At 37.7% G+C, this 27,983-nt stretch overlaps 1 protein-coding gene across 1 annotated transcript; it reads left to right on the top strand.

The window, feature by feature from the left end:
• The first annotated feature begins 279 nt into the window (after positions 1-279).
• Positions 280-26,646, top strand: LOC107595875 (protein dopey-2-like). Its single transcript, XM_016286460.1, has 44 exons — positions 280-450; positions 3,869-4,043; positions 5,365-5,546; positions 5,938-6,108; positions 7,331-7,520; positions 7,674-7,772; positions 7,890-8,013; positions 8,397-8,506; positions 8,695-8,806; positions 8,899-9,016; positions 9,816-9,935; positions 10,024-10,132; positions 10,218-10,427; positions 11,009-11,331; positions 11,948-12,345; positions 12,455-12,525; positions 13,178-13,375; positions 13,832-13,984; positions 14,063-14,163; positions 14,278-14,524; positions 14,803-15,000; positions 15,457-15,609; positions 15,688-15,788; positions 15,903-16,093; positions 16,983-18,645; positions 18,782-18,881; positions 19,304-19,474; positions 19,575-19,700; positions 19,800-19,934; positions 20,137-20,192; positions 20,392-20,496; positions 20,777-20,843; positions 20,960-21,113; positions 21,247-21,329; positions 21,473-21,553; positions 21,791-21,900; positions 22,113-22,262; positions 23,219-23,280; positions 23,373-23,501; positions 23,611-23,747; positions 23,886-23,941; positions 24,020-24,154; positions 25,410-25,542; positions 25,674-26,646. Exons 2-44 carry the CDS (start codon positions 3,903-3,905, stop codon positions 25,917-25,919), a joined length of 7,719 nt encoding a protein of 2,572 aa, XP_016141946.1. The 5' UTR covers positions 280-450; positions 3,869-3,902; the 3' UTR covers positions 25,920-26,646.
• Positions 26,647-27,983: the final 1,337 nt, after the last annotated feature.

The raw sequence follows: 27,983 nt of genomic DNA, 5'->3' as shown, positions 1-27,983 counted from the left end.
GATGACATCCTGGAAGATACCAACGAATGGGGTGAAGCTGGGAAAGAATGTAGCCGTCTAATAAATACAGTGTTTTCGCCCAGCACTAAAACGGGTACCAAGTTCAATAACAGTGCAAATAACCTATCTTTATTTAAACGAACTCAACATAATTTAGGAATGCAATAAAAGCGTATAATAATGTGTATCACCGCCACACCCCCTTGTCATCGTTGAATGGTTCGCCCCCCTCCGCCCATCAGGAAATGTCCACAAATGAACTGTTTGGTGGAAATCAGCTGAGCGATTCAATTCCTGCTGGCTACAGCTTTGAATATTCATATGACGCATCTGTCCTCTCTCTCGCTCGCTCGCTCTTTACTGTTTTTAAACTGTCGATTTATCTAAAATCGTGAGGTTATTTGGCACGAGACCCTGTGATCTGTCGACCACCCTGTTCTGCTGCAGTGAGTGAGTCATTCAGTTCTCACAATAACATATGATATGTTGTTATGGATGTCATACAATTTTAATGGGTAGTTTATTATAAATACTGTACTAATAGTATATCTGAAATCATGGCTGTAGTTCAAACAGAAGATTATTATATGTGATGATGGATGCTGCATATTGTTCCCCCAGCAGTAGGTGAAAAAGTTTTGTTAAAATGTGTATTTCTTTAGTTTAATTTATTATTTTTTATTTAAATGCATTTAACCAACCAGCATAATGCCACACGTTTTCCGTTCCACACGCTCCAAATGTGCATTGTGAATGGACAGTGATTAAGGCATATGGGTTTAATACTCTTAAGGAGGAATATGCATATGATGGATATGATGTTCTGTGCGGTAGTCATGAAGTCAATGGATGCAACAAGGACAGATTTAAGTTACATAACAGGTCTCTGTATGTTGTGTTGCTTCACAGTTGCTTGAATGAAACTGTACTCAAACATTGTGAAAGAAATATAGAGACCCCTCCTCCATAACCGCTTAAATTAAGGCCTACGTATTTATCACATGCACATCTATAGCCATTTGCTGTACATGTTTTCACTGGTATGCTGCTGAGAGGAGCACTATTAATGACCAGATCGATAGACCAATATCATTACACACAACTTTGTACCATAATACATGGCCTATAGCGAGAGCTGGTTGTGTATATGCTTTGCAGAGTGGAAATGGACAATTATTCATGACAATTATACATGACATTTACACTAACGTTCCAAAGTTTGGGGTCAGTTAGTAATTTTTTCTTAAAGTACTTCTATTAATAATTTTGCTTATACCTTTGTTCAGCATGAACACATTAAATTGATCAAAAATGACAGTAAAGACATTGATAATGTTATTATAACAGAAATAAACACTGTTATTTTGAACTTTCTATTCATCAAAGAATCCTGAAAAAAAGTATCAATGTGTTTATAACTGTGTAAGATGTAGAAACTGGATAATAATAACACTGTACACTCGCAGAAAAAACGATGCCACTGGGGCAGTAGTACCTTTTTTTAAAAAACTTTTATACCTTTCAGGTAATAATATTTGGGTACTAACATGTAAGGTACCAATAAGCACTCTTAGGTTAAAAAAAAAAAAAAGTTTACCTTCTGAAAAAGTACCACCCCAGAAACATTTGTACCTGTTTTTTTTGTGTGTGTAATTTTTAAGACTATATCTAATAATAATAACTAATTATAGTTATAATAACTAAGTAATAACTAATCACCAGCATATTTTTCAAAGCTGGTTGTTGCTTGTAGACTTTTAATGAGCTGCTGTTATAATGATTGTAAGCTGCTGCTGATATTAAGAACATGAGGCTGACTGAGGAGTTCAGGGTACTGCTATATTGTGTGTGTTTGCTATATTAGCTTTGTGCCTCCCCCTGCCAGACACAGAATCTCTTTGATGTGTGAATGAAGTGCAGGAACTGAAATTAGTAGGCCTACTTGGTATTCAGCAGCTTACTAACTGGACTGTAATGAGTCTAAATCCATCATAACAGAAAGCTGAACAGGTAGTATTAAGAGTACTGGTATACACGAATCAGATTGTTCAACAGGCACGTGTTTTGGGGTTTGCTCCTGTCTGTTAAATCCTCTGTAAATCTCTAGATGCCCATTTGATGCTCATAGCATCAGATTGAACAGATGTAAGTGTCACAGTGTGTGTTTGTATGCGTGTATGTGTGTGTTCTCAGGGCTTTTATCACCAGAGAGCTAACAGATGTCACCATATCTAATCGGAGACCATAATCTATCTTACACTGTCTGTTGTGTTTGGTGTGTATTTATTTGTAATGTCTGTTTCTGAGCTGGCCAACACAGAATAATGCAGATGCATTTTTTTGCAATTATTTTTGCATCATGCCATTTGACTGATACTGGTTATGTTCAGAGTCCTTGCTCTGCAATTAATCCATCCATTTCCACCAGTCTGACTCATTCAGGCTGATTTGCAGATTTGTGAATATGATTACATTGACAGTGTAATCAGCTAATCATGGTGCTATGGATGTACTGATTCCTCTCATGTGATTTATCACCCGTATTTTCCTGCATTCATAGCATGTATTAGAGGCTCTGTGAGAACAATGAGGTCAAGGGAGGCCAAAGGGACACTGTGTCCCTCTGTAATCCGCTGATGTCTCTGGTGGACAGAATTACTTTAGAAAAATTAGTGGATTATATGCTACTTGCTTTGATTTATTTTTGTACTGTCAAATTTTTTTTTTAATCATCCAATTTTTTCAGAAGGCAGTGCCTCCCTTCAGAGAAGACATGCCTGATATGTGTACACTACCATTCAGTCGTTTTGTCATTGTTGTTGTTTGTTTGTTTTTTCTTTCTGAGAAATTGAGTGGAAATGGAAGATTATTAATGACATTTACACTACCGTTTGGGGTTCTTTTGCACTTTATCTTAATTTTAAAAAAAAGTTTCCACAAAAAGATTAATCTGCACAACCGTTTTTAACTGTGGTAATAACAAGAAATGTTTATTGAGCAGCATATCAGCATATTAGAATTGATTTCTGAATGATCACGTGATACTGAAGTTTGGAGGAATGGCTGCTGAAAATTCAGCTTTACATCACAGGAAGCAATTACATTTTAAAACATAAAATGATATAAACTGTAGTTTTAAATTGTAATGTTCTTACTGTATTTTTAATCAAATAAATGCAGTCTTGGTGAGCATCAGAGGGCAAACTTTTGAACAGCAGTGTACATTGTTTCAGGCACTGTGTTTATACTCTGTTGCCATAGTCTCATGTTATAGATGCACTTGGTTTACACAGAATTGTCAGTTTATTGTGGCATGATTTTGTTCAGCATCATTTATATAGTACACCATGTCACAATGAAAATCTGCTCTCTTCTTGCGTTTAGGTTTGTTTCAACTTCAGCACAAAATCTGGAAAATTGTTTAAAGAAGTTGCTAGGGTTGCTTACTCCCCTTACTCCCAGCCCTTTAACATAAGTCTCTGTGATTTCTGGGAACTAAATATGTCTTGGTTTTCTCTTTTCATATACTGTAGTTATTTCTTTTCACCCATGTGTTGGCTGTGAGGTAAAAATCATAAGCCTGATTGCTTATAAAAGTGATAGCACACCGCTCCTTAATAAGCCACACATGATTTGAAGTATAATTCATGTGTGCAGCACACGGTTTAACACACAAGGTTAGGAGTTTGTTCAAACCCATACTTGTGTAAGCATGCACCACTATAGCTATTCATCTTTTGTACATTTCTTAATTAGAAACCGATTGTCTTTAGCATGATTTCACTTTACTTTATTATGCATTTGTTTCTTTGTGCAGTCAAGAGTTGTGATGCAGAATTTCTCCTGATCAGTCTATTTTGTCTCATAGGCAGATGCTAAGCATGCTGGGACGTGACTGAAGCATGATGGATCCTGAGGAAGCCGAGCTTCTGAATGACTACCGTTATCGTAGTTACGCAGCTGTAATTGAGAAGGCGCTGCGGAACTTTGAATCATCTAGTGAATGGGCCGATCTCATCTCCTCACTAGGAAAACTCAACAAGGTAAAGTCTGGAGAAAACAAAGCAATACACTTGGGTTATCATTTGCTTCAGTTAAAAAACAGAATCAATATGAGCAACTCTTTAAAACTCTTTCCGCTCTTTACTGATTTCTGTTTTTAAAAACTCAAAAAGCTCCACAGAGACAGTTTTTACATATTTCAGAGAAATCAGTTTGTAAATGTCTTACCTATAGTTGCACATTAAACTGTTAGAGAAGTATTTTAGAATGAAAAAAAGACACACTTTAGCTTTACTCTGCAAGTAAAGGAGGAAGTTGACCCTGAGAGGTCAGCTAAATATCTACAGCGGATCTAAAATATGAATAGTTAATTATAACTAGTTATGGTTAATTATTCATATTTCCCCCATGAGCTGATTCGCTACACTTAGTAGAGTTGAAGTTATTTTTTTTAGAGAAGTGAGAGACTTTCCTTTATGATCTTCGGTACTGTTGAATGAAGGCATTGGGTATAACATTACTGCTTGACCTCAAACTCATCACACACGTTCAAAGTGCAGCTGATTTGAATAGGTTGGCAAGGACTTGTGTACACTGTCCTTAAGATTAGACAAATACTTTTCATCCCAACCTTCCACATTTTTTTTCAAAACACATTTCCATGTTTATGTGGGGGGAAAAAACTGGTGTCTTATTTAAATTTCTCTCTTTCTCTCTATATCTCTTTGCATGGCATGTGATTTTCTTGTTTGCTCAATGGGACTTTCCGGATATTATGCGAGTTACAAAACAACGTGAATATGAATGATAACTATTAGGTTTTGTGTATTTGTATCAGATCTTTGACATCTAACATGATGCTATGATCAACAGTCTCCTTTTTAACACACTCAAAGTATGTTAATTTTGTATATCGGGTGATATTATTTATGGCATGCTTGTAAAACATGTTTCAAGTGCTGTGCAATAACAAACTAAGCCCAGCCCCTCTTCTGAGCTCTTGTTGGTAGTTTGTTTGAAACCAGTTCAGCAAATGTGGTTGCTGAGTGCGATATGTGTTGGAAAGCTAGTGACTTGGATGATTATATAAGACTGTTTAAATACTAGCTTTCATTAGTTTTTAATACTGGTATAATCAATCTACAAATAACCTTGTTTTAGTGATATAGAATGTGTATGTATGTACAATCATTTACAAACACTTTATATATACACTACTGTTCACGTTGGAGTTGGTAAAACATTTTTTACTATAGATTTATATAGAAATCTATAGAAAATAATTTAAAAGCTTTGACCAGACAGTATAATTTTGCAGTTATTTACATTGTCCGTCTTACTTTCACTCTTTGTGTTTCTCAGGCTCTCCAGAGTAATCTAAAGTACTCGCTGTTACCGCGGCGGCTGATCATCGGGAAGCGTCTGGCTCAGTGTTTGCATCCTGCCCTGCCCAGCGGTGTCCATCTCAAAGCACTTGAGACCTATGAGGTCATTTTCAAAATCATCGGCACAAAATGGCTAGCCAAGGATCTCTTCATATACAGGTTGGTGTCAATGAAGAATACTGGTTTAATTTTGCATACTGTAGAAATGTGAAGGTCATATTTCCATATTCATGACAATTAATCACATTTACAGCATTGCAGAAAATGTTAATAAAGTTTATTAATATCAGCATAAATTATATTTTATATGATATAAATGTATTAATATACAGTATTTCACATTTTTATGTGAATTAATAGTATCTTATAATATCAATGCATTTTTTAATTCTAATAATGAGAATTCATACAAATTAGGCAAAACGTATGTTGGACTATGGACTATAACTCTGACATTTTGCTGACAAATGTTTTTAGATTCACTTCCAAAGGTGATTATGGTGGTACTGAGATTATTGGTGAAATCATTTATGTGTTCATGTGTGTACAGCTCAGGGCTGTTTCCATTGTTGGGTCATGCAGCGATGTCGCTGAAGCCGGTTCTGCTGACGCTGTACGAGCGGTACTTCCTGCCTCTCCAGAGGGCGCTTTTACCCAGCCTGCAGGCCTTTATTATGGGCCTACTGCCAGGACTGGAGGAGGGCGCGGAGGTCTATGAGAGGTGCAACTTAACACCAGACATCAATAAATGTGACCCTGGACCACAAAACCAATCTTAAGTCACTGGGGTATATTTGTAGCAATAGCCAAAATACATTGTATGGGTCAAAATTATAGATTTTTCTTTTATGCAAAAAATCATTAGGACATTAAGTAAAGATCATGTTCCATGAAGATATTTTGTAAATTTCCTACTGTAAATATATCAAAACTTAATTTCTGATTAGTAATATGCATTGCTAAGAACTTCATTTGGACAACTTTAAAGGCGATTTTCTCAATATTTTGAATTTTTTTGCAACCTCAGATTCCAGATTTTCAAATAGTTGTATCTAAGCCAAATATTGTCCTATCCTAACAAACCATACATCAATGGAAAGCGTATTTATTCTTATGAAAATTGACCCTTATGACTGGTTTTGTGGTCCAGGATCACAAATGATTCTCATGTTGACACTCCAGAGATTTCATCCTAAACTTTCCTAATATTTCTACAGCATACTGTACCCTGAACTCCTTTGTCACTTTCACTACAGCTGTGCCTCAATTAATCCATAACCAATTTAATGTTAAGTGAGATTACATTGATTAACTTGGAGTAAATGTATGCATCCTTATTGATATTAAAATTTAAGTTCTTGTGTCACTCTTGTAAGTGGCCCAGCAACATTTTACGATATATTTTTTTTAATAAGTTCTTTAAAATGAATTATTTAACCACTTTAATAGACTTACATTAGTTAAGATCTAAAGTTTGTCAGAATATGGTGGATTGCAACAGTTACCAACTTGGAAGGTCAGGAATGTTTTAAAAGGCAAGCTTAAAAAACATGGACTAAGCAGTGACTACTGTTAGAAGTTATTGTTTGAAAGTGTTGAAAATGTTACATGAAAATGTTAAAAACCCTACATTATTTAAACAATGTACTGAAAGGGATCGTCCATCCAAAAACTGAAAATTCGGTCATCATTTACTCACCCACATGTCGTTCCAAACATGTATGACTTTCTTTCCTCCCGAGCCCAAAATATATTTTGAAGAATGTTGGTAACCAGACAGTTTCAGTTCCAAATGACTTCCATTATATGGAAAAATATATGACATGAGGGTGAGTAAATGATGACTGAATTAAAATTTTGGGGTGAACTATTCCTTTAAGAAAATGCTGCGTTATCATTACAGCACGTGTTATTGTTTATAACTGTCTTTCTTCCTGTCTCAGGACGGATGCGTTGCTTGTGAAGTTGTCAGTGTTGGTGGGTCAGTCTGTGTTTTATGGGGCGCTGTGGGGTTCAGTCCTTATATGTCCTCTGGTACGGCTCCCAGCCTCCCTCTTCATTGTGGCACACTTTGACCTCTCAATCGCCGCTCGAGAACAGAAGTATATGCTTGGGACAGACCACAGACTAGTGGTGAGTGTGTACTTTACAGACTGTACTTTTATTTCCTCATAGCTAGTCGTTGGGTTCAAATTACACATGGTGTCTACTCTGACGAAGGTCTGTTGTTTTAAAGGAGTTGCATATAACTGAATAAATGTACACCTCCCCATCTCTCTGCTCCAGGTGAAAGCTGTTTGTCTTGCCTTACAAGACTCTAACGTTCTGGTCCAGAGAAACATGCTGGAAATCCTTCTCTACTTCTTCCCTTTCACATCCTGCCAGGTTATCCCTCTTCTTTTTCTTTCTTTCTTCACTTCCATCTATATTTGTGTAGTCATCACACATGAACTTGTCCCAGACGGCCTGTAAAACATTTAATCAAAATAATCCTACCTGTAGGATCCTGAGGAATGTGCCTTTCCACTAAAGCAAGATGAGGTGATCAGTGTGGTGTCTGCTGCCTCACTCACTCTGCTCAGGAGAGACATGTCTCTGAATCGACGCCTCTACGCATGGATGCTCGGTACCGCTGACAAATTTCCAGAAATTAACAGAATACCACAGAAATAATTAAGTAATGTTTAATAAGATAAATACCACTTATCTATTAAAAGTATACTTTGGCCCAAAATTTAAAACACTGAATAAGTGATTCTATGGATGATGAAGGGAAGTTTTATTAAATGAAGAGATCTTTTATGGCGAAAGTTTTTTCCTTTTCATAGCATGGAAAAGAAAATTCTGCTAATGATCTCATTTTTCTATGGAAGAAAAGTACAGTACATACAGGTTTTGAAGAACATGGTTAAGGGTTTGTTTTTGGATGAACTATCATTTTAAGTAGTTTGCTAAATTTTCGTCATGGGTGTGTAACGTCTTAGTATTTCCATATGTGTGTATTGTCAGGCTTAGACATCAAAGGAGGAATGGTGGCTGCAGACTCCAGTCGCTTTAACACTGTGGAGGAATACACTGCATTCTACTTCAGTACACACTCCAGAGAATTACTGGTGCAGGTATAGAAGATAACACACTCTCACTCAAGCTCAAATTACATTACATAACAGCTTATTTAATACCCCAAAGTAGAGCTTTTCAATTAGAATTGCAGTTGATTTTCACTTAACACATTCCCTATATGTTAGTGTATGCATTTTATACATGCATGGTGAACACAACTCATATTTTGACATTTTCTTCATAGGCTGTGGTGAATATTCTGAAGCAGAAAGACATAGAGGCCAACCCAGACAATCTAATAGAGTATCTTAGACCGTTTCGCATCATCCTTAGTCTGCTGGACAAATCTGAAATAGGTAAAGACACCCACGTGGTTCAAACTTTAAAATGCTTTACTTTGGACCTGTTTTACATAATTATTTATATTTCTGCATTCTCCCACACACAGGGCCATTGGTGTTGTCTGATGTGTTGCTGGAGGTGGTCAGAGCTTTTTACAGCTACTGTAAAGTGATGCTGGGAGAGGACAGTCTCAACTCCAGCCTCAGTGGCAGCCAACTCAACAGGTCAGAGAGAACAAATCAATGCTCATATTTTTACAGCGCACAAGTTTACCTGTAGCTTAACTAGTAGTAGAGAATTGTATTAACAACACTGGTGTCTTGGTTTTGATTCCCAGAAATCACAAATATTGTCAGGGTCCAGAATTGACACTCAGAAAGTGTCAAATACAAGTAAAACATCATTATCTTAAGTAAACTTGACACAGTGATCAATGACTGCCAGACTGTACATTATCCTACGTATTACATGCCATTTACCAAATAAATAGAAATAAACCGGATGAGAAGTGCAGCGTCGCGTCGCGTCGCGCCACGTCTTTTAAAATTCGAACACATTGTTTTCCCCTTGTGAAAACCCTTTTGAACCCTACATACTAATAAGATGTATATTTAGAATTTGCTGTAAGTGGATATACACTACTGTTCAGAAGTTTGGGGTCAGTAGGAATTTTTTAAAATAAATTAATACTTTTATTTACCGAAGATGCATTACGTAGCAGCATGTTTACATTGTTACAAAGTTCTGTTTGAAATAAATGCTATTCTTTCAAACTTTCTATTCATCATAGAATCATATAAAATGTTATTTGAAATTATAATCATTATAATCATATAATTTATAATATAATTGTTTACTGTATTTTTTGATCAAATAAATGCAGCTTTGGTAAACCTAAGAGACTTCTTTAAAAAAATCGTACCTACCTCAAACTTTTGAGCGGTGATATGGATGTACAAAATGAATTAATAATACGTGAATGAATGCTGTTTCTGATTGTTGACTGTCTACACATCTGTGCAGTAAAATCAAGGAGAATAAAAATTCCTCAGAGATCATAAAGACCGTCAATATGCTTGTGAGTGCAATGAGCAGCAATTATCTCTGGGACTATATGACAAGGCATTTCCAAATCTGTCTCAGGTAAATTAACACAAACCCATAATAAACAGCATTGCATGAACAAAAATGAGATGATGTGATAATGTCTAGTGTTATGGTTGTTTCTCAGCTCACTGAGTGATCCAGCCGGGAAGCATCCATCTAAAGCCTGGAGTAGCCCTCCCTCAGTGACTGAACTCTCAACGCTCATTATCTTCCTGATGGATGTTATTCCTTTGGTATGATCTGGTGATTCATCTTTGGAAAACTTTTTCCAAATTTTTGGTCGTTTGGTCTCATTCCACTTCTTGGCTTTCTTATTAGGAGCTTTATGCAGAGATTCAAACGCAATGCCTGCCACAGATTCTGGGCTGCATGCTGCAGTCGCTGCGTTGTCACATGACATCCCTTCGCCTACAGGAGCTCACGCAGGCCTTGAGAGCATGTTTTAAAGTGCTCAGTAAGATCCAGATGCCAGTGGCTTATATGGACATGGAGGCTGAATCACAGACGCAAGATCTGGAGCAAACACGGGTATGATGGGTCAGTTTTACTGTACACTATCGTTCAAACGTTTGGTGGTTGGTATGATTTTTTTTTGTGTTTCTCTTATGTTCACCAAGTAAAAGCAGTAATATTGTGAAATTTGACTACAGTTTAAAATAACAATGGCGAAGCTGAATTTTCAGCAGCCATTACTCCCTCCCGTCTTCAGTATCACATGATTCTTCAGAAATCATTCTAATATGCTGATTTGCTGATCAGGAAACATTTTTAATTATTATCAGTGTTGAAAACAGTTGGGCTGCGTAATGTGGAAACTGTGATACTTCTTTTTTTTTTTTCTTTTTTTTTGATGAATAGAAAATTCAAAAGATCTGCATTTATTTTAATTTTTTTTTGTAACAGTGGAAGAGTCTTAACTGTCACTTAATGCATCCTACTGAATAAAAAAAACTTAATGACCTCAAACTTTAGAATGCTAGTGTATATTTTTACCACTGCATTTAGTGTATCATTTTGATAATCAGACCATTACAAGTTTACATTTAAATGCCATTCATATTATGGTTTGGCAATTTGTGTTTTGAAGGGCTCTTTTTGTACAAATATAGATTGTAATGACAGGCAACAATAAAGTCAAAGAAACTGACCAGGTGAATGGTAACCATGATGACAGCTCCAGTGAGGTCGGTCTGAATGGACAGGAGAGACAGGAGGCGGAGCCAGGTGTAGTTCCACATTCTGCTTTGCGCTCTGAAGACAGTGGATTAGGCCTGAGCGCATCTCCATCTGAACAGCACCTCCTGCCAGGCCGTAATGGATCAGATACTGCTTCTGGTGTGAACCCTGAAGCAGAGGACGTGTGGAGAAGAGGAGGAACTATAGAAAACATGTCCAAATGTGTGCAGGACATACTGGCATCTGTGATCACAAGGTAATTCAGTGTATACTGTGTGTGCCCAATATACATATTTTCGCATGGAATACCGAAATTTCTTGCTAGAAATGTGCATATGCAACCAGAACATACTGCAAGGAATTAGTGTATTGCAGAATGCAATTCCATTTGCATTCTGACAAATGCACAAAAAGTGTGATTTTTACATATCCAGTTTAACATAATTGGATTAAAAAAGCAAAATACAGTTTTACTGTGATAACTGGATGGATTAAATACAATGCTACATAGTGAGGTAATGTGACAATAATGTAACATTTGGCATTACATTTTGCATTCATACTACGTTTTAAAATAGTATGCAGTATACAGTGTGCATTGCCCAGATTCTGAAGCAAGTGGTTCGGAATCTTTTTGACTCTAAAAAGACTCTTACAGTTTTTTTTGTGATTTACTGGATAAGGATTAATGATAAGGATTTAAAAATATATATATTTTTACTCAAAATGTAAGTAGTTTGTTGAGGGCCCCGGCTCCCTGGTTGAAGATGCTGCTAGTATTCTTTTCTGGCCCTGCAACTAGCAGCATGCGTGCTCACTGTACTTGCCTTTTCTTTTTCTCTCTCTCTGTCTCACTCATGTTCATCTTTCAGGCATTTGTTAGATGTCGGGGATCCAGAGAAGAAGAAGAAACAGGAAGCAGCAAATCAGCTAGATCCTAATGCTCCTCCAAGAGGCAGTAAACGGTCTCCATTGAAACGGAAAGGCAGTCGAGACTTGGGTCTTATCAAAGACAGACTTGCTGAGTTCTTTAACCCTAGTAAACTGAGGATCCATGCCCTTCATGGGTCTTCTAGAGATAAAAACCACAGACCAGCAGTGTTGGAGTGGATGGGAAATTTCCAGTCAAAGAGCAAAGGGGAGATATCAGAGTCATGCCGCCAGGTGGTCACCGTGGTCTGTCAGCTTCTACTGGAATGCACAACATTTCCCGTCTATTTTACTGAAGAAGAGAACCAAGACCTGCAGACATCTATGTTCAACAAGACAGGTAAATAAAATAATTGTATTCCACCATGTTAAACTATGTTTTTTCATGTAGCATGTCACAGCACATAGATATGTTTTTCTAAAAAAAAACTGAGTGCTTCTCTCCTCAGGGATTGAGGGAACCCTTCCTGACTGGCTGAGGTCCTTGATGACTCTGTGTTGCCTGACGAAAGACTACCAGGTACAAGTTCTCAATGCTGGAAATTAAAAGGTATAGTTCACCCAGAAATGAAAATTCTGTAATCATCTCGACCTCATGTTGTTCCAAGACTGTAGGACTTTCTTTCTTCAAAGGAACACACAAGAAGATATTTTGAAAAATGTCTCAGTGTTTTTTTAATTGGAAGTCAATGGACTCCAAAGTTGTTTTGTCCCCAAAGTATGTTATTTTGTGTTCTGCAGAATAAAAATTCTGAAAAAATTCAAAAAGCCTACAGGTTTGGAACAACATGAGTAAATGATCACAGATTTTTACATTTTGGGTGGACTAGCCCTTTTAGTTTAACAATAATTATTCTAGACTTAAACAGTAATAAAACTTCCCATAAACATTTCCACATAAATATGTCCACCATCTACCAATGTTCTGAGAAACAGGTAGTCCCACCTCCAAACCCTCACTACTGGTTGAGTCAGAACAATGTTTTGATAGTGATGCACTGTTTACAATCTTCAGGAGAGTCAGCCTACGAATGGTTACTTAGAGTTGCCTCTGCGCAGTGAATTGGGATAGGACAAAGTATTTTGTCTTGGAAAAATGACAAATGGATTTAATGGTTGCATTGCCAAAACTGAATCATTTCATATTAAATATTTTTTTTATGTGTCTGTAGGTGCAACATGTTGCCATCTCTTCTTTGCTGGAGCTGATCAATCACTCTCAGTCTTTAGCCCTCGTCATTCAGGATAAAAATCAACGTTATAAGAACTCGGATGTGAACCCACTCAGCGGACAGCTGCAAATGGTCACCCTGCCTCCCATCTACCCAGCTGTTCTCAAAACTCTGGAGGATTCTACAGACTTTTACCTGGTAATACACAATGTGATTTACCGGTGGCATTTCTTATAGCTTTATCTGTTGTGAATTGAATATGATATAGAAATGGCTAATTCAAGAGACATTACAAGGGTCAGTAAATGGACCGGATGGATTTTTATGATTTTTTTTTTTAATGAGTGGAAGTCCTGCATTTTAGTTAAAAGAGCTAATTGCCATTTTGATAGAGGCATCACTTATTTTCCTTCTATCCTGAATAGGTGGATGTATGTTAGCTGGACTACCCGGACTAGCATGATTTGAGCTTAAAAAATAAATAAATTGTGATGCTATGTACAATTTTAGTGCTAATTTGGGTTGTTCTTGTGTACTTGTACTCGTCTACATAGAAAATAGCTGCCAGGGGGTGTCACGAAGATGGAGAGTGATCTGACTTCCTTAATGTGACTTCTTTTCTTCACTTTAATTCTCTTTTTATTTCTCTTGTAGCGTGTATCTCAGGTTTTATGGGCTCAGCTTGACACAGAGCGTAGAGAGCATCACGTATCCTGTGTGGAGCTGTTCTATCGGCTTCACTGCTTGGCTCCATCTGCATCTATCTGCGAGGACATCATCTGCTTGGGTTTACTCAGTGGGGACAAGGTACTGTATTTCCCTCATTTAATACATCTACACACACTCATAAACATTTATTAAAATGTGTATGTGTATTCGTGTTAGGTTGTGTGTCTAGAGGCGCTCCACAGGTTCTCAGTTTTGTGGCACCTGACACGAGAGATCCAGACCAATCGCAGCACATCTCTCAACCGCTCCTTTGACAGGTCATATATATATTTTTCTTATTCTTAATTTAAATACTTCAGTAATATTCGCCCATATTTTTGTGCCACACATATTCAGTGTTCACTGTTAACTATATATTTCTGTTTTCTCAGGTCTTTGTTTGTGGTACTAGATAGTTTAAACAATCAGGATGGTAGTGTTAGTGCCGCAGCACAGAACTGGTTGGTGCGGGCTCTCTCCCTCAGTGATGTGGTCCGTATCTTGGAACCGGTGCTGCTCTTACTGTTGGACCCAAGAACACAGAGATCACCAATACAAAGCGTCAAACAGAATCTCTCTGTTGGTATGGAAACAAAACACACACATACACACACACACACCAGATCAGAACATGCAGTGGTACCTGTGCTTGAGTTAGGAAGTTAAATTTGAGGTCTTCTGTATAAATACTGAAATGAAACTATCAGTAATTAGTAATACAAATTCAGTTTAAATTGTTGTACAGGTTTACAATCTTCAGGAGAGTCAGCCTACGAATGGTTACTTAGAGTTGCCTCTGCGCAGTGAATTGGGATAGGACAAAGTATTTTGTCTTGGAAAAATGACAAATGGATTTAATGGTTGCATTGCCAAAACTGAATCATTTCATATTAAATATTTTTTTTATGTGTCTGTAGGTGCAACATGTTGCCATCTCTTCTTTGCTGGAGCTGATCAATCACTCTCAGTCTTTAGCCCTCGTCATTCAGGATAAAAATCAACGTTATAAGAACTCGGATGTGAACCCACTCAGCGGACAGCTGCAAATGGTCACCCTGCCTCCCATCTACCCAGCTGTTCTCAAAACTCTGGAGGATTCTACAGACTTTTACCTGGTAATACACAATGTGATTTACCGGTGGCATTTCTTATAGCTTTATCTGTTGTGAATTGAATATGATATAGAAATGGCTAATTCAAGAGACATTACAAGGGTCAGTAAATGGACCGGATGGATTTTTATGATTTTTTTTTTTAATGAGTGGAAGTCCTGCATTTTAGTTAAAAGAGCTAATTGCCATTTTGATAGAGGCATCACTTATTTTCCTTCTATCCTGAATAGGTGGATGTATGTTAGCTGGACTACCCGGACTAGCATGATTTGAGCTTAAAAAATAAATAAATTGTGATGCTATGTACAATTTTAGTGCTAATTTGGGTTGTTCTTGTGTACTTGTACTCGTCTACATAGAAAATAGCTGCCAGGGGGTGTCACGAAGATGGAGAGTGATCTGACTTCCTTAATGTGACTTCTTTTCTTCACTTTAATTCTCTTTTTATTTCTCTTGTAGCGTGTATCTCAGGTTTTATGGGCTCTGCTTGACACAGAGCGTAGAGAGCATCACGTATCCTGTGTGGAGCTGTTCTATCGGCTTCACTGCTTGGCTCCATCTGCATCTATCTGCGAGGACATCATCTGCTTGGGTTTACTCAGTGGGGACAAGGTACTGTATTTCCCTCATTTAATACATCTACACACACTCATAAACATTTATTAAAATGTGTATGTGTATTCGTGTTAGGTTGTGTGTCTAGAGGCGCTCCACAGGTTCTCAGTTTTGTGGCACCTGACACGAGAGATCCAGACCAATCGCAGCACATCTCTCAACCGCTCCTTTGACAGGTCATATATATATTTTTCTTATTCTTAATTTAAATACTTCAGTAATATTCGCCCATATTTTTGTGCCACACATATTCAGTGTTCACTGTTAACTATATATTTCTGTTTTCTCAGGTCTTTGTTTGTGGTACTAGATAGTTTAAACAATCAGGATGGTAGTGTTAGTGCCGCAGCACAGAACTGGTTGGTGCGGGCTCTCTCCCTCAGTGATGTGGTCCGTATCTTGGAACCGGTGCTGCTCTTACTGTTGGACCCAAGAACACAGAGATCACCAATACAAAGCGTCAAACAGAATCTCTCTGTTGGTATGGAAACAAAACACACACATACACACACACACACCAGATCAGAACATGCAGTGGTACCTGTGCTTGAGTTAGGAAGTTAAATTTGAGGTCTTCTGTATAAATACTGAAATGAAACTATCAGTAATTAGTAATACAAATTCAGTTTAAATTGTTGTACAGCGATTATAATACGAAGTGAACTGTATTGTACCATTATATCTAAAATAATCAACATAGTAACTTTTACAAATATTGTTCAAGACTGAAAGCAATAGCAAGAGTTCATTCTTGTTCTTGCTATGTACAATATTTTTTAAAGAAGTTAAAACTTTTATTTAAAAAGGATACATTAAATTAATCAAAAGTAACACTTATAATGTTGCAGAATATTTATTTAAAAAAATTTATATCCTAAAAGTATATAAAAAATGTTAAGCAACACACCTGTTTTTAACATTGATAATAATAAGAAATGATTCTTGAGCAGCAAATCAGCATATTAGAAAAAATCCTAAAGGATCATGTGACACTGTAGACTCATCCCATCACAGGAATATCTTACATTTTAAGATATATAAAAATCAAAAATTGTAGTAATATTTCACAATATTAGTTTTACTGTATTTTGTTTAAATAAATGTAACCTTAGTGAGCATAAGAGACGTTTGAACTGCATATGTGAATATGTGATGAAAGTTATGTAAATTATTGAGCTTTAATTATGCAATGACTGGAGATATTCACGTAAGCATATGGAAAGTTAAATGCATGAAAGCTTAAGTATGGACCATGGGAAATAACATGAAATGGATGTAAAATGAAATGGAGGTAATGGGCATGATGGAAATTATGTCAAGTGATGATATTTATATTCTTGGCGTCTGATTTGACTGTATATGTGATTTAGGTAATTTAAAGGCACTGACCTGGAGAGACAGATCCATCACAAAAAGTGCTGGAGACAACATGACTCCCGGTTGCCAAACAGGAGAAAGCTTTGTCAGGCGCATCACCATAGTAGACCGTGAAGCATTGTGGGCAGAGTTGGAACGAGATCCAGAACTAACACCTCCAGACTCCCCAACAATGTCTCGGAGTGAGAGCGAAGAGACTGAGGGAGAGGATGAAGAAGTAGAGGAAGAAGAGGAAAGTGAACACACCGAATCTGCAGACACCAGTGGCACTCAGAACTCCACTGAAAACTCCAGCTCAAGCGCCGTCCCTTACTTGCAGCATCATGACGATGGTAGCGTTGAGGAGGAGGGTGTTACCAACGGCCTGCAGAGGGTGGATTCAGAACGCACGCAGGTTTCGGATTCGCTCTCAAGTGATGAAGACGATGGCCAGTTGGAGGCCATAGCCAAGTTCCGGTTGCTCAAGCGACAACGGGAGAAACGTGAGGCAGTGGATTCACTGTTCCGCCATGTTTTGCTCTATAAGCAGCAGTACGAGAGCAGCCGAATTCTCTATGCCTTCACTATTTTAGAGACCATCCTCCGGACAAGTGCAGGGCCATTTGTGGAGGCTCTCTCCAGTACTTCTCTGGACTGCAGCTCCATTGCCCATCTCAACCTCATCCAGAACCTTCTGCAGAGGCACCGTCAGGCTCAGGACGGTGGCAGCTTCTATGGGCGATTGCAAACCTCAACTCCACCAAGTGGAGCCACTCCTGACCCATCCCAAACAGCATTTTCTCCTCTCCATTCACCATCTTCTCCTTCTTCTCCACCAACTCTTCTGCTAGAGCTACTCACCTGCCTTTGCATGCGTTATCTCCGCTCTCACTATCCCTCTTATGCTAGCATTCCCACTCGCCAACTCCAGGCCAATCGGGAGGTCCAGGTGAAGAGCGTGGAGGTGCTGACAGAGTTGATGATCCAGTTGGTGTGGGTTGCCCAGCAAGCTCAAATCGGAGAAGCAAAGGGAACTGCTAGCCTGGAGGCGGTGCACAACCTTCTTTGGGGCTATAAGGTGCAACAGTATGTCCTTCTGATGCTTTCCGCTTCCATGTATGTCTGCCAAAGAGCTGATCGGCCAGACCAGCATACATTGCCTGAAGAAGACCAGGGAGGAGACGTAGGTGAGATCTCAGAAGAGAGCCTGATCAATTTTGGCCGGGATGGAATCTGGGCTGAGCACCCTCTTCAGATTGCCCTACTGAAGCTTCTGAAGGTTCTTATTGTATTGGAGCACCATGTGTGTCCACCACACACCAAAGCACAAGATCACGATCAAAGCAATTCTAACCCACAGCAACGTGCAGATCCTTCAGCCTTGGCTCGAGAGTGGCAAACAGCTGTGATGTTCCAGCAGTCCATCAAAGCAGTGCGTTATGTACCCAGCCAGCCTATCACCGCTCAGGGCATGTTTGTGTCCGCAGCAGCCCGAGCTTTGCACCCTCAGTATGGCTGTGCCATGCACCCAGCCTGGGTGACTCTGCTATGTGAAGTGTTGCCGTATTTAGGACGATCACTGGCCATTATTGTATCACCCATAATTGCCCAGATCTGCAGGAACCTGGACGAGCTTGTTAAACAGCATGAGCATGATGGAATCAAAGCTTCACACAAGTAAGTTATGTGTGTGGTTGTTTGCGTTTGTGTGAGAGTGGGTGCACATGAAGTGTTTAATAAGTTATCAATAAATACTCATCGTTTTATTGCAACCATAGCTTGAAATGGGTGCATATTTTGTGGTTTTCTTTAGTGGTACCTTAAAGAGGGAGAACATAGCACCTGACTATCCTCTGACACTACTGGAAGGACTGACCACTATCACACACTACTGTCTTCTAGACCACAGGAAAGTAAGACATACAATCACCTGCTGAAGAAAATAGTGGTGGATCCTGGCATAGGTGACATGCACATTCACTTAGGGATCCAAATTCCTGTTGTGTCATCCACCATACATAGCTCTCAAGATCCGTTCACACTGACAAAGTCACTGTATTGTAGGTTTCTAGTAAGTGTATAGCATTGTGGGTTTATTTGCAAAATTGTATCGCTGTCAGTGTGAACGAATCATATCTTAAAATTCAACCAAATACTCACCTTTTGCTTATGTACATCCACTGACCTACAGCTGTAGTTGCAAGCAAGTCTGATCTTGTCATGGGCATCAAAACGCCAGGATTGCCACTGAACATGTTGGTCTTCAAAATCTTCAGAGCACTAATATGACTTATGTTATAATATAATTGTTTTGGGGGTTTTGTTTGTTTTGTAGACAGCTGCAGCCTGTGACGTTCCAGACCTACGAAATGCTAGCAATGCCATTCTGGAGGAGTTTCCACACATGATTAGCAGCATGGCCTTACTCTGGGGAGTGGTCAAGGGCTGTGACTCCACCCATGGCAGCAGAGCCTCACCCACCTCTGTGTATTTTAAAGGCACAAAGGTATATCTGATGCTTGAAGTAAACAAAAACAATTTAGTTTACTTAAAGATGATGCTGTCTTGTTGTCCGCTTAGTGGTCATGTGTTTTTGTTCTCTGTAGATCTTGAGGCAAAAGGTTCTGGAGTTCTTAATGCCACTAACTCAGCAGTTTGGGGTGCAGGTCATGACCTCTGTGGCCGCTGTATGGAGTAGCAGGAAGAGTCGCAAAAGACGTTCCGGAAACAAGGTGAACAATAGAAATCATAATGCAAAAATGGCATCATCCAATAGCATCTGGAATTACGTTTTAAAATGTTGTGTATGTTTGTTGTGTATGCATACATAGATTTTACCAGATGCTAGTGATTCTCAAATGACCTTGGTGGACCTAGTGAAGGCACTAAACACACTCCGTACAGACACCATACTGCAGCTCATTAGAGAGGTGGTGAAGAAACCCCATCAGATCAGAGGAGACCAGGTACTGCATACACACATTTACGTAGCTATCTAAATGGTGACATTCCATATAAACCATCTGTTGTTTTTATATAAAGCTAATTAAAAAAGACTATATTTTAACCCTAAGAAAAAAACTTTGGCATTTTTACAATTTGAAAAAAATGGTACATACACAGACATTTACATCATGTATTAATGTTCACTCTCTTTCTCATTATCAGAAGACTACATTAGTTGACATTCCAGTGCTACAGTTCAGCTATGTTTACATTCAAAGGTAACTGTTTCAATTGACATCATTCTCTTATTTACTTGCTATCATACAATGTAATTTACTTTAAAACAACCAAAGTCCAGTGAACTGTTGCAATCCAATTCATGCCAGTGGCTAAAGTTGATGCTAGTTTCTGTTCAATGAAAGGTTAATGTTTTTAGTGGAATGATAATGGAAATGTCTTGAATGGTCTTTTTTACAGTCTCACCGCTCAAGCTCTTCAGGAGAGCATCAATCCTCTCCTCTCTCTGCTCAGAGAATCTGTCCAGCTTAACCTCACCCCTCCTGGACACTTCTTGCTCCTCGGGTAAATAAAATAATGTGGCCACTATTACAATTTCTCATACTTGGGGTTAGAGATGTGATCAAACCCTTACTCTAAATATTAACCTCTGGTGCATAACTTGTCCTGCACCTTTGGTGCCAGTGCAAATAGATCAGTATGAAACCGCCTAGTTGTTTGATCCAACATTTCAAGAAGGCAGTGACTCTTATAGAGATCTCTTATTAATTACATGAAACAGTTGTTATTGAAAGGTAAAATGTCTTTTGATACTCTAATCTCACTGTTTATTTTGCTGTTGCAGTATCCTTGATGACTGTGTAAATAGACTTCCCAATATCGACAACAAGAGGGATACTAAAGAACTGCAGGTAAGACCGGTACAGCGAGTGACAGCAAAACCAGTATTTTGTTGATATAGAAAGTGAAAACTAAAAATTTACCTATTAAAACCTATTAAAGTACATAGTAATCGTACCTTCAACAGGAAGTGAGCCAGCGCATACTAGAAGCGGTGGGAGCTGTGGCCGGCTCGTCTCTTGAGCAGACTAGCTGGCTGAGTCGTAACCTGGAAGTGAAAGCACAGCCTCAAGTCTGTCTTCAGGGAGATGAAGATGACCATGATGGCAATGAGTTAGAGGGTAAACCTACGCTGAAAGACATATGCTTTTAGTAGAATGCCCATTGTTGTATTGCAGTCATAATCTGATAATAATAATGCCTACTGGAAGCGGAGGCAATTTTAAAATGGATACTGTTCTGTCTTTCTCTCAGAGTGTGCAGGTCAGGGCAGCGCTATGGTGTCATCTTCAGCACCATCTGTATTCAGCGTACAAGCTCTTGTTCTGCTGGCTGAGGTAAGAAACACACACACACACACACACACACACTCAAGATTCAAACTCAATGGTCGCATATGCTTAAGAACTTGTAGCAATAATGGGAAAAAAATCTAATTATAATTTTAAAAAATGGATACTGTTCTGTCTTTCTCTCAGAGTGTGCAGGTCAGGGCAGCGCTATGGTGTCATCTTCAGCACCATCTGTATTCAGCGTACAAGCTCTTGTTCTGCTGGCTGAGGTAAGAAACACACACACACACACACACACTCAAGATTCAAACTCAATGGTCGCATATGCTTAAGAACTTGTAGCAATAATGGAAAAAAAATCTAATTATAATTTTAAAAAATCGAAGCGCAATGTACACATGGCAGTATTTGTTGTACTGAATTTAATTTATGCTGACTTAAAAAAATAGACAGGTAACAAGATGCAACAGATGAACTGTGTTTCCACTTGTGCTCATTGTTTGTAGGTCCTGGCTCCTCTTTTGGACATGGTCTATCGCAGTGATGAGAAGGAGAAAGCCGTGCCTCTCATTTCCCGACTCATGTATTATGTTTTTCCCTATCTAAAAAATCATAGGTGCGTATGCCAAAGATGCACTTCAGTTGAAAATATGCTTGTGGTCATGATAAATACTGATTAGTATTTAATTCAAATACTTGGTCTATTTATTGTTATATGGTATGGTTGTATGTATACATATACAGTATATGGCAGTTTTCATTTTCAACTGCTACTCATTTTTGATGTTTCAATAACTGTTTCTCAATTTCTATCTTTCTATCTCTCAGTGCCTATAACATGCCTAGTTTCTGTGCGGGTGCTCAGTTGTTGAGCAATCTGAGTGGATATGCCTACACTAAGCGAGCGTGGAAGAAAGAGGTGCTGGAACTATTCATGGACCCAATGTTTTTCACAATGGAGTCCTCGTGTTCCTGCCAGTAAGATGGACACTTACACAACACTCCAAATTTTTGAGGCATGCCGATAATGTCAAAATGCTACAATATTGGTCAGATAATTTGCCTGGCCTATTTACATTACCAGTCAAATGTTCACCAAGGCTGCATTTATTTGATCAAATACACAGTAAAACAGCAATATTGTGAAATAGTATTACAATTGTTTTCTATTTTAATATATTTTAAAATGTAATTTATTCCTGTAATGGCAAAGCTGAATTTTCAGCAGCCATTACTCCTTTCACAGAATCATTTTAATATGCTGATTTGGTGCTCAATTATTATGGGTACTCAATTATTAATGATGGTTCTAATTATTATCTATGTTAAAATAGTTTTTGCTGTTAAATATTTTTGTGGAAAGCTTAATAAATAGTTTCTCAGGATTATTTGATTAATAGAAATGTTAAAAGAACCGCATTTATTTGAAACGGAAATCTTTAGTAAAATTATAAATATCTTTACTGTCACTTTTATTCAATTTAATGCGTCCTTGCTGAATAAAAATAGTCAATACTGTTTATTTTTTATTTTTTAATCTAACTTACCCCAAACCTTTGATGGTTTATCACGGTTTCCACAAAAATATTAAGTAGCAAAAACTGTTTTCAACATTGATAATAATAAGAGATGTTTCTTGAGCACCAAATCAGCATATTAGAATGATTTCTGAAGGATCCGGTGACACTGGAGAAATGGCTGCTGAAAATTCAGCTTTTATTTTAAACTATATTAAAATAAAAAAAACACTTATATTAAAGGTTAATAATATTTGCCAATATTAACTGTATTTTTGTTTAATAGCTGCTTTAAATGCAGCTATTAAACAACATTATGTTCTTATTTCACCATTTTGACCAGTACAGTGTACAGTATATAAATCAATAATTTCACTAAAATAGTCAAAGACACTAAACTCAGATATTGTCCTTTAGTTGGAGATCCATCATAGACCATCTTCTGACTCATGAGAAGACAATGTTCAAAGACTTGATGAGTGAGTATCTGTACATACTTTTGCTTTGGTTATTTGTTGTATGATCAGTGTATTGACTTGTATTGTGTGTGTTCATGTTGTACCATATGCAGGCATGCAGAGCAACTCTTTGAAGCTCTTCAATAGCGCTGAGCAGAAGCCTATGTTACTAAAAAGACAGGCTTTTGCCATGTTTAGCGGAGAGAATGACCAGTACCACTTCTATTTGCCTCTCATACAAGGTATCACTCAGTCTGTGTGGAAAACAAATATAGGTTACTTGAAATATTGTTTAGTAATGTAGAATAGGAAAGTGCCCAGCTAACACTTACTTTGCCGAATATATTCTAGAGCGTCTAACAGAGAACCTGCGTGTGGGACAGACCCCATCAGTGTCAGCTCAGATGTTCCTCATGTTTCGTGTTCTCCTGTTAAGGATCTCACCGCAACATCTCACCTCTCTCTGGCCAATCATGGTCACTGAACTGGTAAGAAATACGCCTGCGGTCCTCTCTTCTCTTCAGAGTATTTGTTCTTTGATTGTGTTCAAATGCTTCATCAGTTGTTTTGAATATTCTTTCTACTTTAGTTGTGTGCAGTTTGAATATTTATGTTGAATATTTCAGATGCGCATTTTTAACCGCCTTGAGAAGACATTGCTGGATGATAAAGAAGTTTCAAAGTGAGTCTTCCTTTATGAAAAATGCTGTTAGTATATATTATGTCCCTTTATTTAAAACAAAAAATCTTTCTGTTTCAGGAGTAAATTGCGGGGTGGCCATGACAAGAATGGTCTGCTCTTCCCTCAGGCAGAGCTGGACATGTACCTGTCAGCCTGCAAGTTCCTGGACACCGCTGTGTCCTTCCCACCTGAGCACATGCCTCTGTTTCAAATGTGAGACTCCAATTAACTGTTTGTGTGAATTGTGTGCATGTGTGTCACCATTTACTCTTGCCATATCAGTGATAAATGATAAGAAAAAAAATGATGAATTGACAAATTTTAGTCAAAACTTTAAAAAAAAACAGAAGCAGTGGTTGGACATTCTCTAATGGGCACATGAGAAAACAAACTACTGTTCAAAAGTTTTGGGGGTCAGTAAGATTTTTATAGAAATTAATACTTTCACTCAGCAAGGATGAATTAAATTGATCGCAAGTGACAGTGAAGACATTTAAAACTTTGTTTGAAAAAATTCAGTTTGAAATAAATGCTGTTCTTTTGAACTTTCTATTCATCAAATAATCCTGAAATGAAAAAAGTATCATGGCTTTCATAAAAATATCAAGCAGCACATCTGTTTTTAATATTGATAATGATAATAGGAAATGTTTCTTGAGCTCCAAATCAGCATATTAGAATGATTTCTGAGGGATCATGTGACACTGAAGACTGGAGCTGCTGAAAATTCAACTTAGCATCACAGGAATAAATTACATTTTAAAATGTTTTAAATTGAAATAATATTTCAACATATTAATGTTTTTATAGTATTTTTGATCAAATATGTGCAGCTTTTGTGAGCGTAAGACACTTCTTTGACTTAGACTTGAAATATAGCACAGTTCATGTGGACTATTTTTATCATAATTTTATTCTACTTTAATTCTTTTGTGGAGCTCGGCAATAAAAAAAATGACAACCACTGATCTATGCATGACTGGATTGCTCACAGAATTCTAAACTGCCAGCAAGCAGTGATATTATAGATCAGTGATTATAATCCACTTTCATTGCATAGAAAACAATATGGCTTAGACATTCTGCAAAATATGTTCATTTGTGTTCCACAGAAGGAAAAATCATGTGAGAAATTTCATTTTTTAATGAACAAGATTTCTTTATTTCTTTTCCTTATGCACCTAAACTCACAAAGAACTTTTATTTAAAGTACTGGCATCTTCTATTAATATAACAGCTCATGGGTAACTCCTTATTGGGTCTTTTGACCTTTTTAACCTAAGTGGACTGCCATGATTGCCCCAACATTGGCAGCTGTCAGTAAAAGAACAATGGATTCCCTCTTACATCTAGGTGACCTTTCATGCCTGACACAACATAAATTACCTCTGATCTGCAGATCTTAGACACCGTAAAATTCACTGTTCATGATCTGTTAAAGACTGACCATTTATTTATTTTTATGCAGGTATCGCTGGGCTTTCATTCCTGAAGTAGATGTTGACCATTATGATGGACCAGGAAACACTCTGCTAGAAGGGGAACAAGAGTGTAAACCTCATATTGTTAGGATACTGGATGGAATAAACCGACGCTATGGGGTAAGATCTCCATGCACAGGAACACATGCTCTAATGTATCTGTGAAAGAGCACCTCTTAACCAGAAAAGTTGGTGGTTTGTCACAAATAGACCTAATTCTCAGTCTATAAATATCCTGAATGTGTGTTTAGCAGCTGAATGGAACAGCGGGAGAGTCAAACACGGATCGAGTGAAGTTTCCTCTGCTCACACTACGTTCCCTCTGTTCTGTTGTGGATCTCGTGCCGTTCTTCAGCACCCTCTGCTGCTCTTTTAATGGCTCCTCTGTGCACCTCCCACATTATGTCGCTGACTACCCGCCGTCCAGCAGTGATCAGGTCATGAAACGCCTAGAGCACATCATTGAAGGAGAGTTCCTCGATGGAATGGACAATTAGATGATAGATCTCATTCCAAATCCTAAAATGTTTTACCTAAATTCTGTTTGCTTTTTTATTTAATGTAATCTACATGCTGTGAATGTATATCATCTTTGTATTTTAATTTGACTTAAGGTGGGTGTTCTGTTCATTCTGTGCATATTCCATTACTGTTTGTTATTGAATGAGCCAAATGAATGTTTATTTGGCCATATTTCATCGGCCATAATGGTCAAAACAAACAGATAATGCATTTATTGTTTGAACCATGGAATTTTTTACTTGTATGTAGGGTTGCCAGTCATTACTTGACTTGAAATCCCTTTGCAGTATTTCCTTTCTATGTACTTTCTGATCTGCTTTTTCCTGTATAGCTCATCTGTCTGTTGGGAAATATTGACAATGTTGACAAGACTTTCTGTTGCATTATTTTATTCTGCTATATTTCTCCAGTCACTTTAAATTAAAGATAATATGTCTTTATTCTTGTTATGTGGATATTGAATGTCTTCTTTTCTGTGTAGAGTCAATACTCTGTTAATATTTACAGTAAAGGAATTGTAATGCATCTTTTTATTTCTGTAACCAAGGGAATGTTTTTTATTCATGTTTGTGTTCTTCATCCTTTGTAGGACCTCAAAGACATTTTTATGCTGTTGCTTTCATTTTAGAGTGCATTTGACTTGCCAGTTATAGTCTAAAATGTTATTGCTAGTGACCTTGGCCTTTGATTGAAGTGCCTAAATATAAATGCTCTAGTTATGAAACATCTTTGTTCTGTAGTTGCTATATGCAATTGTGCCACAGAAACAGGCAAATAAGAAACGTATATTTCCCATTAACAGCAGCGTAAAGAGTGATAGCTTTACTCAAGTGATAACAGAATAAAATAAGGACATCCACAGCCGCACTCCATGTTATTTAGTGATTTATACTCTGGAATGTAGTCATTTTTATTTTTCTTGAGGAAAATATGTTAATGCTTACTAAAGTGAATTATTTTATGCGTATGTTCTGCATACATGAATAAAATGACTCTGAACCAGGGGGTGTTTGTGTTTTTGTTTATTTAACACTTCACACAGTGTTGTGCAAGTGAATTAATACACACTGTAGTCTTAGATTTGCCTTATTTGGTATTATGAATGGAGTTCCTTCTGTCCTTAACCCTCTGGTGATCTTAGTTCAATTTAGACTGATTTTTTTTAAGTTTCGAATTTTTTATTCCGATTTATCACAAAATAAGGCAGGGCCCAGGGCGAGTCCTGTATCCATAATACTGCTTTCTCCAGTGAAAAGTCGGAATCAGGAAAGAAATATGCACAGATCAAGCACTGTTTAAAAGCAAAAACAGTTCAGATCCATTTGAAACAAATATGTCAGTGAATTTTGATGTCACAGGACAACAGGGTATGGACTTTTTCACTGTGATGGTTTTTAAAATTAAAAATCACTGTTCTTGAAGCAGAGATACTTACAGTTTCGCTGTAGAGATGCTGCTGCCGAATTACTTTGGATTCTTATCTTGGATGGCCCGAGGGTGAGTAAATTTTAAGCAAGTTTTCATAATATACAAATCCAAAATAACATTTTCAAAATAACACAGGATTTTAATGCAAATAGTCAAATGAAAGCTGCAGAATCTAGCTATCCAGTTCTGCCTTTGGTTGGATAGAATGTTCTAGATTATCTAATGGTTTACATCACAGACCAAGGAAATTCAGAAGAGTAAAGTTTTTAATTAATCATAACTAACATTTTTTTTGTGTTTAAAGCATATTCAAAGGCATTGTCTGGAGTGTGTCTGTTACTGGTGTAGTGGAACACTAGAGATCTTAGTCCCGAGTGAGAGTGTTCTTAGGGGGCAAGACGTCGTCTGACTCAGAGTGAGATTCTTAGGCGTCGGGTAGCTGTAATTCTTAACTGAACTGTCTAAAGGCAGTGGTCTGAAACTCAATTCCTGGAGGGCCACAACTCTGTACAGTTTTGCTCCAACACTAATCATACACACCTGATCCAGCTTATCAAGGTTTTCAAAACTTCCAAGCAGGTGTGAGTTGCAGCTGGTTAGAGCTAAACTCT

This window comes from Sinocyclocheilus grahami, unplaced genomic scaffold, assembly GCF_001515645.1.
Source record: "Sinocyclocheilus grahami isolate Dianchi unplaced genomic scaffold, SAMN03320097.WGS_v1.1 scaffold209.1, whole genome shotgun sequence".
Taxonomy (NCBI): Eukaryota; Metazoa; Chordata; class Actinopteri; order Cypriniformes; family Cyprinidae; genus Sinocyclocheilus; species Sinocyclocheilus grahami.
Note: the sequence above shows the minus strand (reverse complement) of the source record. Positions and strands in the feature narration are given on the sequence as shown.

What these genes read in the sequence shown, in the direction of transcription:
- LOC107595875 (XM_016286460.1), top strand. Translation starts at nt 3,903, where the DNA reads ATGATGGATCCTGAGGAAGCCGAGCTTCTGAATGACTACCGTTATCGT. An exon ending in AGTGGCAGCCAACTCAACAG is followed by an intron (nt 9,017 to 9,815) that starts GTCAGAGAGAAC and finishes ACATCTGTGCAG; the next exon opens with TAAAATCAAGGAGAATAAAA. An exon ending in CCCTATCTAAAAAATCATAG is followed by an intron (nt 21,901 to 22,112) that starts GTGCGTATGCCA and finishes TCTATCTCTCAG; the next exon opens with TGCCTATAACATGCCTAGTT.